Consider the following 12,441-nt stretch of genomic DNA (forward strand, 5'->3'; position numbering starts at 1 on the left):
TATATTGTTGCATTCACAAATTTTGTTACTGGAAAAGGAAATCTTGGAGACAAATACTGACACCAATTGATCGGTCAGCTGTATTACTGCATTTACTGTAGTCTGTGAGTGATTTTTGTGGAATAATAAAGTGAAACCAGCGACTATCTAGAACTGACGCTAAAACGAGTGTCACACCTGTGCTGAATGTGAAGCAGATTTCATCTTCTCAGCATTATTGTTCATCTGTTCTGAAGAACTCGTATGGTTTACTGCCATCCACTTAAAGAATGAAGGTACATGTCACGTGCACCACCCAGTGGCCTGATAGAACATTAATTGTACTGAAGCTAAATTATGTAATGCCAATATTCTTTTCACATAACCTCCAATCAAACGTCTACGTGATGCTGTAATCCTGCTCCAGATAGACTGCCCAGTGTGGATATTTCAGCTATAACTATCAGATCAAGAGAATTAAACATAGTCTCACCCAGTAGTGAAAAGTAACTAAGTACGTCAACTCAAGCACTTCATTGTGTACAGTTTTGTACTTGAGTATTTCCATTTAATTCCATTTCCATTTTTTTTACTTCTACTCGACTACACATTGGAAGGAAATATTGTACTCTTTCCTGTACTATGTGTATTTGACAGCTGTTGTTACTTAGACTGAAGATTAAAATTTTACATTTTGTTTATTAATATGATGCATTATTTAAGATTAAACCAGCAGTTTCCAACCTTTTTGACATGTACAACCAAGCAATGTATAGTTGGGACCCGTGAACATGAGTTGTTGCCACTTCCATCAAAAGTGATTTGCACTCTAAGCTCCACAAACAGTTTAATTTTAATAACTGTTTGAGGCCTAAAGGGGTTATTCACTATAGCAAGACGCACACCGCAACAAAGGATTAACTCTAATTTAAAGGTTTGAAGGAAATTCAGCAGGTATTTGATATTGAGGACAGATGATGGAGGACGGGAGGAGTGAAGGTGGATGAAGGATGTCGTCTTTTAGGCTGGTCTGAGAGGACATAGTGAAGGTCGGGCGGAGGGAAGCTCAGCCGTGTTTCCACCTGCGCTGATTGCAGGACCCCCGGCAGCACCTAGAATAAGATGTGGGAAACGTAACTAGATTGAAAAGACAGGGAAGGGATAAAGGCAAGAGGGATGAAAGGGTGAAGGGATGGGGAAGGGATGAGGTAAGAAGGTGAATGGGTGCAGGGAAGGGACGGTGGGTTGAGACGTCTGAGACAAACAGAGCAGAATGAGTTGACCAGGTGGACTTTTGGCAGGTGATTCGAGGTGTGGTTGTGGCATGGCCCTGCTCCCAAAGTTAATTAATTAACTGAATAACGGGGCAACATTTCACAACAGAAATCAAGATTAATGCACAACCCAAAACATTAATAAATATTTGTGAGGCATTGCTTTTTCTTCTTTGCACCCCGTTATTCATCTCATGATCCCTCTGATTTATTCTAACCCATGAGAAGGCCCAACCCCTAGGTTGGAAACCACTGCACTGAACTACCACTTAACCATATCGAGTAGTTAAAGCCAGCTCCATGTTGACCAGCTACAAGTTAATTGATACTTATGCATCAATATAACAAATCTAATAATATATGTCATATCTGTATGATAATATGTCACAGGGTCCATTTTTCTGCAGTATTTTTAGTTTAAGTATGTTCTGCTTGTACCTCAGTATTTTTAGTATTTTTAATGCAGGATTTACTGTAGTGGAGGACTTTTGTATGGTTGTATTAGTGCTTTTACTTAAGTAAAGGAACTGATTACTTTCTACTTAATCTGATCAACAAAAAGTGATTAAAAAAAATCAGTCTGCATTGTGGATCAATGTTAAAGCCTGTTATTCATTGAAAACATTTATTACATTTTTTTAATGATGCAAACAACAGTGAGTCCCACCCTTGTTGGAACAGCTCATCACGTAGTCATGAGGGAATGAAAGAGACACCAAGGGACAGGGACAGAAAAAATGTGTATTAAGCGTAATTCCATTGTTTCCGTCTAAAAGCAAAAAAAAAACATGACAATCAGCTCTCGTTGTAAATTTTGGCATCTTTTTCCCTCCTGTTGAACTCTCTGGAATAATGGTCATTAAAAATCAAAAGAACAAGGCATGCATAATAGTTTCTGGTAATGCACATAGATCAAAGGATACCACTTATAAATACAAAATCCATGTACGGTGTTCATGTACATTTCATATATATATGGTCCCTTTCTTAGAGGCGTCTTGGGCCTATCTACCTGTTCCCACTGTGGGACTGTGCCCTCTGTTATCTACGCTTGGTCACTAGAGTCACCCTGTAAAAAAGGTATGCGCTGCAAAATACTTCAGTAGGATGGACTTCCAATATTGATGACAAGATGTTACAACCATCTGTTTATTCCTCCCTTCATCTCTTACTGCATGTTTCTATCAGGCTATTTATCCCAGTTTCACTTACTTAAATAGTTTTCTTTGCATCAACTGATCATTGTGCTATCTACATGATTTCATCAAACCTCACCTGGGTTATAGCCAGTATCATGTTCTATTAAAAATCTTCTCCCATCTGCTATGCTACCACCCCATGCTTCCCTTCAAAAAGGGGAGCCCACAGACTACTTGGATCCATTCAATGCTGCTGTGCCCACGAGATAGAAGTTTGGTACAAAAGTATTTTAGCCTCCAAGTAACCTAAAGAAATGGATTTTATTTCTGATACGCTAAGATTAATGCACTGGTCCATTTAATAAATGGGTGAAACAGCCATGCGTCTATAATGAGGGCTGTATACGTGGCCACACATTTTATTTATTGAAATTTAAAAGGAAAAAAAAACAAAAACAGGACAAACCAAAATGCATTGGCTAAATACATGTGGAATGAATGTCTTTACTGTTAAAAAAGTGTACTGCAATGTATACAACTATGTTGCTCTCTCTCATTGCTCAAAATGAGTTAAAGAGGGGAAAGAGGCATCAGGGACTGCTGATATACCAATGGAATCATATACAGATTTACAGTTATAATGCACCTATCATCACACTCAACAGATGGCAGGAATGGAGGGGGAGAGGGCAGCAAACGACACAATATAGAAAAAATTCATCCGTTTGAATTTGAACACCCTTTGCTGTGGAACCGATGCTATGTTACTCTTAGAAAAAGACAGATGGAAACGAGTGTGTGTGTGCGCATACAGGTATGAATTCAGTTAGTGCGGAACCAAATGTTCGACCAATAAAAGTCTATTGGGATCAAGTTGTACTGGTTTCTCTGAAGATGGAGGTGGACTTGTTTAACCAAACATGGGGCTGAGTATGATGGTACTGGTGGAAACAGCGGGCGTCTCGTGTGGTAGGTTTTAGAGCCCCCCTGATGGCGGTGGTGACGGTGGTGGTGGTGGTGTCGGGACTTGGCTGCTTTAGTCGATGTACTGAGAGAGCCAGCGGAAACCCTCGCCGTAGCCCTGCCTCTTCAACACACTACACATGAACACCTCCAGTGGTCTCGTGTTCAGCTCCTTCATGGCAATGGTGCCCTGAGAGACAAGCAGGAAAAAAAACAGTCACACTACATCCACTTTCTCTTGTCCTGAGATTTAAATACAAAAAAAACAAAAAGAAGGTCTCCTTTACTCCTGGGCAGTGTCATATCCACTCCAATCCAGGCCCTCATGATCAAGACATATAAAAACAGAAACCAACTCCTGTTGCTTGGCGAGTTTGAAGTTGTTCAATAACGAGCTGTGGATTCAAATGCATTTTTTGAATATTTAAATATGTAAAACAGGATGTGAAGTTGCTCTTTTAACTTGGCAAACAGGTAAAGAAGAGAACTCCTGCAAGACCCAGCAAACTTCAACTTGATGTTTGGTATGTTTTAAAGCTTATGCTGACAAATGGACCAGCAAAAAGTCTTAAATTTCACAGGCCTTGAGTCTGCTTTGACATAACTGAATACCTTTTCAGTGTCAGTGTATTGGGGTCTCATTGAAGCTCATAGCTCAACACTGGATCTTCAACCGGTCCTTTGTCTGATCTAGTCTCTCGTCAACACAACAACTGAAAGTGATTTTTTTACATATATATACACTTGCTGGATTTATAATTCTTAAGACCATATGTTAAATAAACAGGTATTGTCCTGACAGATAAGTGCTGTGTCTCCTCACCTTGCCTGTCGTCTGCCCGTACAATCCAAAAAGTTCTCTCAGCCTCTCCTCGCTGATGGCCTCTGGCCTGTCGATCTTGTTGCCAAGGATCAGGATAGGCACATTTCCAATGGTCTCATCTGTCATTAATGCCTGGGAAAGCAGACTAGATGTTACTATGTGGTGTGGTAGTTATTACTTGAATTTTTATCCTTATTGTTATAAGAACAAAAAAAAATTACTCTGTGACACATCATCAAACTGTGATGTTTCAATGATACTTATCTCTTGGGTCTGATTTTGAGATTACTGTAACTTACTTCTACTTTAACTCGTAATTGCCTATATTTTCCAGAGAGAAGTGGACTGAGTTATATATGTAAAGGGTAGATATTGACACCGATTTAGAAGAATTCACAAGACAGACAACAATTTATCAATTCTTACACCAACTTACCTACCACTATCTCTGCTCGAGCAAAGATTTTTTTGATCTTAGCAGAGTTCTGGTTGTTGTCTAAAACACTGCTCTACAATGTGACCGTGACCTCGCAAGGAGCTGGTACTTACATCGAGTTCTGCTTTTGATTCAGCCAATCTCAGTGAGTCTGCACAATCCACAAGGAAGACAATGCCATTGATGGCAGGGAGGTAGTTTTTCCACACTCTGCGGGCTGTGTGAACCAACGCAAACAAATACAGAAACAAACATGAGAGTCAGTAGGGTCTGTCAACTTATGTTAGACATATTTTGCATTCACTGACACCATCGTGATTTATCAGATTGGCCTTAATTCCCTGAATTCCCTTTATGTGCTGCTCAAATTGGGGCTCAAGTATGTCTCCTGAAGGAAAACAGCTAATATCTCAATCATTTCCAGATCATATTGGCAGTGAAAACTGCGGTATCAGAGCTTTGTGAATACATATGTGACCAATGAAAACCAAAAACATTAGTATACACAAACACACCTTGTGCGTGGCCTCCAAGGTCAAAGGTGGTGAAAGTCATGCCAGCAATCGTCAGCTCTTCCGAGGCTGGGGAAAGACAAGAAAATGATCACAAACAAATCTGAAAAGTCAGGCAGCCCAAAATAACCAAAAACACAGTAGCGCAGTAGCGGTTTTCAACACATAACTGAGTGTGTGGAAGAGCATGTGTGTGAGAGAGTAGCACCAACTCACTTGGATGTAAAGTTGGCACATGCTGTCCCAATCTGTCATCTTTGAGCATGTGCAGTAGCGTCGTTTTGCCAGCATTGTCCAGGCCAAGAAATACTAACTTGCCGGATTTCTTGTACAGTCCTGAAACAAAGCCAGAAGCATTTCAGAATGCAAGCCTGGCCACGCTGCATCATATTACACAATCTTTGGAAAATTTACGCATGATAAAACATCACCACATGTGATCAGTCAGGTTTTATTCAGGCATGCACTGGATATTTAATTCACACATATAATAGTTCCTTTAATGCACGATGAAAGCATGTGCAGATAGCTGTGCTCCAGCTACTCATTTTGCTCATTCTCTAATTTCTACTTGAATGAGACGAACAACTGAAGCCACCCTGGACCAAGTTAAGCTTGGAAAAACATAAATAGTAGCTGACTTTTTATTCTATACAGGAACGGCATTCAGTTATAGGGTTAGAAAACACAAATGCTCACAAAAAAAACTACTTTAAACTTAAAATGCTTAAAGTGCTTTCTGCTTCAAGGGAAAACCGAAAAGAGTTTACTCCTAGTCATTTCTCGCCCAGATGGGTGAATTGACTAAATCAACACAGGAGAAAGGGTGTAACTAAGGTTACTCCTCCCCAATCTTTGCTGAGGCTTTGTGTTTACTACCATCTGAGTCAGCGTAATGATAACCAGTGCATTGGAGGAATTTCCAACACAGTCAGCTCTAGATGACGTCACCATTAGTCACAGCAGCACTACGCTACCTGTCTGACAGGGAGAACCTGAATGTTTGCTTTACAGGAGCATCTCCAACACAGAAACTAGAACACTAGACACTTTAAGGACAAGAGCAGCTGGTACACATTACAAGATTTTCCACCAGATTTCAGATGAACAAATCGATCGCAGACACATTTAAAAAGCTGGGGTGAAAAGTCATGTCATGTCTTTGAGAGACAATTCCTTTTTGTGCCTTTCATGTTCACACTACCAACATCTGACAACAGAAACTGTGTGTGAGAAAAAAGCTTGGTGATCTCTCTTACAAACATGAAAAACTAGTTTTGCTGGAAAACTGGTAAATTCACTTTAAGTCAATTGTCAATATTTACATGAAGTTAGAAGCATTCACAAGTGAAAATCATGCTTCAGTTCTTTACGCTTGGACAGGAAAGCTTTGGTGAGCAGGCATATGGAGAATGGAGATGTGGAGTTTGGTCAGAGTCGACAACGCACTTGTCAGGATGGGCAGATGGAAAAGAAATCATAAACAGGTTGTTTTAAATTAAGGAACAACGACACTTGCTGATTAACAGTGATTATTGTCACTGCATGTAGACATGCCACTCCACCAGAAACATCTACTCTAAATACACAGTAAGGAGCAGAATTGAGATCGTATTTTCTACAATAATTTAGCTCCTTAATATAAGCTGGTAAAAAAAAAAATATCCCTAAGTGTTTGCCTCTTCAATTGTCCATAATTGATCTGATCACCAAGCACACCAGCACAAGCCTACATTACATACTGTATGCCATTTGGTGGATGCTTTTAGCTGAGCCACTTTGCAGCAACAAAAGTAGCATTTGTGGCCCCAGTGGGAATCAAACCAATAAGCCAGCTTGTGTTCGTGCTCTGCCCAAAAAGCTATTAAGGTACATTTCAAGCTACACAGATGCATTTAAAGGAATGGTGGCTGGTGATATTGAGATTCATCCATTACTTATTGTATAGAACAGATTAGAAACTTGTGAACAGGCCTTGTAATGTCTCTGAGTGTGAAACAAACAAATGCTTTGCCTGACAACAGTTTTAGTTGTGGAAGCAACTTTGCTGAAAATGTTTTATTGCATTAAATCTTGCAGGGTGGTGTAGCAGTTAAGGAGTGGTGCCTGTGGGGCACAATGTAAACCAACACTTCTAGAGAAATTCTGCTTCTTCCTATCAGCTTCTAGGACAACAGGGATGGATTTCAAGGAACAAAGCCCACCATTGTACGCAACACTCTTAGCCCCACTTTTTACTGAATCTTTGAGGAATGAGGTGCAATACAGACCAATAGTTGTCCCTAAAGTTATCGCTGAAGGCATTAATTAGACTATACCCACACTAACTCCTCCTCATATTACCAACTTTGCTCGTCATACATAGTATTAAAAAGTAATAAAATTAACTTAAAATGCAAAACAAGTCAGAGTAACTGTATTAAAGCCTTCAACAATTAATAACTATGAGTTTGTGTGTCTGTTAACCAGTACTCACCTAAGAACTGTAGTACATTACTGAAACTGGTATAAATCCAATCAAGTATGAATGACATATCCGGAGCAGGTGAATCCTGAAAAACAAAATAGGACAAAAGCAGAGGCAAGAAGACATGAATGCACACAGACGGAGAAACAAAAAAAAAAAAACTGTATCATCCATCATCATCATTCAGTGAGTGAGCGAAATCGAAGAAGGACCATGTGACAAAGCGTCCTGATCCAAGTTGTTAAATGTTTGTGCCTTTTCTCCATTACTTTCAGCCGACAGATAGTTATTCAACGCTTGTAAACTGAGTGGGCAGCTCACTTGCATTATCACAGAGTTTCTCCAGTTTCACGGTAATGTATTTTCTTGATGAAACCATAAACTCTGGCTCAACAAATGCGATCAAACTTTGAAAACCCTCACCTTCGGCAAAGCTGATGGGAGCTTGTCTTTAGCTATCATCCTCGAGATGGGGGCCGTTGTTTGCTCTGCACATCTATCACCAAACTTACTTCGTCTAGTGACAATAGCTAACTGCACTGCACCTCAGTTTTGGTTCTTTTTTTGAAGGAATTCCACACAGAACTTTTGATGGCTGTACAGTAACATCTAGCCGACGTCATAGTACTGTAGCAAATGCTATACTGCCCTTGTGCAGAAAAGAACATATTACACACAATTTATTGGCACTTGATAATAATGTGATACTAGGGCCTGGTAGTTAGCAGGACTTGGTAGTATCGTGTAGCTATGGTAGAGTATGCCTACTGAGATAGACCTTTTTGTCAAAGAGTAAGATCCTCGTTGTATGACCAGAAACAGCTGCTACATTGCTCTCGCCAAAGTCACCAGACTCCATTTACAGACACACTAATTTTATCATTGTAAAAACACTTCATTCGAACTTGACAAAAACAAAATAAATCAATCAAAACCTGTTGGTTCATCTTTTCATTGTACCAACTATCAATACCAACTCTGGTTTGGTTGAAATAAACTCTTATTTCGGGAGAGGAGTGAGAGAGAGGCGGACATCAGAGACGGACTGTGGGGGTACAGCGTGTTGAGCCTGAATATTTGCACACTGACTCCGGAATTATTTTCACTATATATTATGACTGAAGAGATTTAACAGATTTGCCTGGTAAAAATGCGAATTACGGTAACCCTGTTCCTAGTCAGCAGTTATGAAGTGGGAGGTAGTCGTGATGTAGCTTTCAATTGTGAGAGCTGTCCAGCAGTCAGTAGTCAGACAATATTTCTGATGACAAAATGTGCTTAAATTGTAAAATACAGATGTGAAAACAATTACAAAAGCAACTTCTGACTTTGGGAAAAATAAGATGGAATCTGGAAAAAATTCAAACAGATTGCATAGGGCCCAACAATAATACCAGATCTAAAGATGACAGTACTTTTTTCAGTGGCACATTGTTGCACTAAATTATGGCTAAATACTCATATTTATTACATTCCAAGAGCCTACAGGGGAAAGTAGACGAAAACAAAAGAGACAGACACATTAAGTATATGACAACCAGAGACAGACAGTTCAATAGGAACCAATCAGCACCCCTCACTACAAACCTGAGGCACTCATTTCTATGAATGTGCAGCTGGCCTCAACCTATCACATAGATATTGGCAACTGGTGATAAGAACAATGACAGGCTTTCTACAGCCAATGATAAGCTTGTTCCAATAGGAGTCTTTGGACAGCAGGACAGAGTCAAAGCACTAATCACATACCATCTGACAACTCCTCAACAGGCAACATGAGTGTTTTGTTCAACACAACCCATCTGCAAGGGCCTTGGAAATGAAGCCTAGTCTTAACCTTTCATTAGAAGATAGCCAGATTGTATTTCAATCAAAACAAAAGGGCTCTGAGATAGGACCTGCTGTATTTGTGTGAAACCAACAGTTCTCTGACGAACTACATGCAACAGCTTGTTGCTTCTGCGCAAGATAAACTCCACTATTGTTCATTTGTTATTCCAGTACACACAAACTGCTTTTCCCCTCTTATGAGTGACATGTGATCAAATGTGTCAGCAAGTGTCATGAAAGTCTGGGAAAAGGGGGCAAACAAAAACAAACTTCCTCTCTCTGTAACCAAAGCTTTCAGTTACATTAAAGTTTGTCCCACATGAAACCATTATGTTCGCTATATTAGACACACATGCACGCACACAAACTATGACAGTTAGAGACATCTGAATAAGATAAGCTGGTGCCGACCTCTAGCCCTAGTTACGTAACATGCAAATAACTCCAGGGCTAAAGTATAACACAGCCAAAGTTCAAGACCACACAAATACAGCTGAACTACACGTCATCTGGTGCTACACTCCAGTCCCATATGCTCCCATGCCTGCCCCCACTGGCTGCTACGACACTGTGGGCTGGCTTAATACAGACTGATGCTCCCACGTGTGGCGTGATGCAGCTGTGAATGTGAAACAGTTTGACAGTAACTGACAACAACCATAGTCAAATAAAGGCTCACAGAAGACCAATATATACAGGTATGTTTTAAAAAATCCTCAAACAAAAAAAACCCTGTGGCAATGAAAAGGTTTGACTGAATGCAGCAGCCTTAACTTGTTTCAAGGGATCTGTGGTTGTTGTTGACGGGGTTTAACTGTGCAAACTGATCAACAAGCATGACTAATCACATTAAAGTGGCAGTAAGAAAAAGGTGTGACAAAAAAGTGAGGATCACTTAAGGTGCACAGTGGAATTTGGCTAGAAATACCCCCAGAGCTAAATTCACCATCAATCAGTTACAAATTAAATATATCAGATGTGTTCAAGTTTGAATACATGTCTGTGTCCACCAAAGCTGAAAACGCCCAACAGGGAGTACTTGAGAGGCACAGTGTTTATTCAGCTGAGGTGCTTTAGTTGCTATGATAAGGAATATCCATAGCAGTAATGTGTTACAAGTACCTAATTTTGCAAATAGTTTGTGTCATCAACAAATTCAAATTGTATTGTAAGTGTCGGCACAGCAAGGTGGACCCTTGCTCTGGCCCTTGCTGGAAAGCTGAGACATGCAGGGAGAGAGTAAGGGAAAATGGACCTGCCAGTCTATGTGAGTTCATGAGATTTTGTGGGCGAGGAAACATCTTGGCTAACGAAGTGTTCCTCCAAGCACTATTTTTTATATTGCTACTGTTGAAGTCTGGATATCTGGTACAGACATAGATACTCAGAAACCAGCACTAGTAATTTCTCCTTCATCGTCACTGTTCAGCACTTTTACTTGTATTTGCCCCTCTACCATTGGATTGGACAGCTGAGTAGAAAGTGTCAGTGATGAGCCCCAAAGCTGAACATTGTTCAACTCTTGAAAACCAGGAAAATAAAAATACCTTTGCACACCCAGAATCCACAGCTAAGACCATGAGGAGATGTTGATGAATTTGACAAAAAGTAGAGTACAATAATATTGAAGTATTGGATTAGCATCACTGACTGCACCTTTAATAAGCATTGATTCAAGTTAACACTTGCAGCACAGGATTACTGTTCATGGCTGAATAGGAGTGTACTGACTCAAAAATCACTGATCAACACGTTTTGACATTTCTCACTTAATACTATACAACCTCTAAACTAATTCTTCAGTGTGAAAAACAACTGGAAATGGTTCCCAATATTCAGATTACAAGTATAGCTTGAAAATTGGATACTTATTAAAACATGTCAGTGATATTTTAGAAATGTGTTTCAGTTCTCAAATTAAGATGTTTTCCTTGTGAATATGGTCTCTATCAATTCCTATCTATTGTAAGGTTCGGGCAGGTGTGTAAATCAACACAGATATCATAATACAACTGTGAACCCATAATACAATGAAATACATTGGATACAGTTTGACTCGGCTGTCAAATAATTCCAGCTTTCACTATCACTGTCAAGGCAGCAGCGAAGCTAGCTAACCTTTACCTTAACAGCTAACGTTACATGGATGACTGGTCTCCGACAGGTTCAGCGCTGACAATAAAACAACACAAAAGGCCCAGATATCTGAGTAAAAACATGTCATATCAAAGTTACACGTACACACAAAGTGAAATTTTATAAAAGTAGGGTGAGGCCGGCTCGTAGGCTGGCTAGCAGGAAGCCACTAGCTACGTGTCATATTCTCTTAGAGGCGACGTTGCATCGAGGGGTTGCTGTCTACGTTAGCTAATCGGTAGTTAGCATAAGAATTACTTCACCGATGTACTAACAACACCGATTACGAGTAACAGTGCAACTATTCCCTTACAATACTAAATATGAATGGTAACATTAACATAACAGCGGGTCAACTTTAATTTAGATCCAGTTCGAGGATCTTAGATAATAAGCGAATTAGCCAACTTGGTGTTAGCAATGCTAACTTAGCATCGTTTGGAGCCGGGATAATTTGCTAGCCGAGATGCCGAACGTTAACATAAGACTCTTTTCTGAACATTATTGAGGAAATATATCAAAAATCTTACCCGTTATTTAGGTGTAGAGTAATTTACCGAATGTGTTCGCTCTTATAGTCATGTAAATTGGTCCCCGGTTGAAAATAGGAGCCTGCGAAACGCCAGCTCGCTCTCCTTTTCGTGTTTTGTTACTGAGCCACGACACTGCAATGGCTGTTCAACAACTCCCCAAAACTCTGCCCAGCCGCTTCCTGTTTATGTTTCACAATCATCTTTCCGTCAGGACAACTGAAATAAACCGATGGTCAAGTTCTTTTTTATTTTACAATTTCCACACAGATATTTTGCTGGATTTTTTATTCAATATTTTATGAAGTTAACTGTGACTGGTTATATACGCTCAAACCACAAAACGATGCTT

General features: G+C 39.9%; 1 protein-coding gene across 1 annotated transcript; it reads right to left on the reverse strand.

Moving 5' to 3' along the window:
* Positions 1-1,868: 1,868 nt before the first annotated feature.
* Positions 1,869-12,244, reverse strand: sar1b (secretion associated, Ras related GTPase 1B). The gene is made up of 7 exons (XM_041951866.1): positions 12,090-12,244; positions 7,603-7,678; positions 5,343-5,462; positions 5,130-5,195; positions 4,728-4,831; positions 4,179-4,310; positions 1,869-3,545 (listed from the first exon to the last, which is right to left on the reverse strand). The coding sequence occupies exons 2-7, from the start codon at positions 7,658-7,660 to the stop codon at positions 3,429-3,431; spliced, it is 597 nt and encodes a 198-aa protein (XP_041807800.1). The 5' UTR covers positions 7,661-7,678; positions 12,090-12,244; the 3' UTR covers positions 1,869-3,428.
* Between the last annotated feature and the right edge of the window lie 197 nt (positions 12,245-12,441).

Source organism: Chelmon rostratus, chromosome 14, assembly GCF_017976325.1.
Source record: "Chelmon rostratus isolate fCheRos1 chromosome 14, fCheRos1.pri, whole genome shotgun sequence".
NCBI classification, from domain to species: Eukaryota; Metazoa; Chordata; class Actinopteri; order Chaetodontiformes; family Chaetodontidae; genus Chelmon; species Chelmon rostratus.

Excerpts from the sequence above, each read along its gene's own strand:
- sar1b (XM_041951866.1), bottom strand. The coding sequence starts at position 7,660 with ATGTCATTCATACTTGATTGGATTTATACCAGTTTCAGTAATGTACTA. Across the intron at positions 5,196-5,342 it reads TGTGCCAACTTTACATCCAA|CCTCGGAAGAGCTGACGATT; the intron begins GTGAGTTGGTGC and ends GTCTTTCCCCAG. Across the intron at positions 3,546-4,178 it reads ACGGGCAGACGACAGGCAAG|GGCACCATTGCCATGAAGGA; the intron begins GTGAGGAGACAC and ends CTTGTCTCTCAG.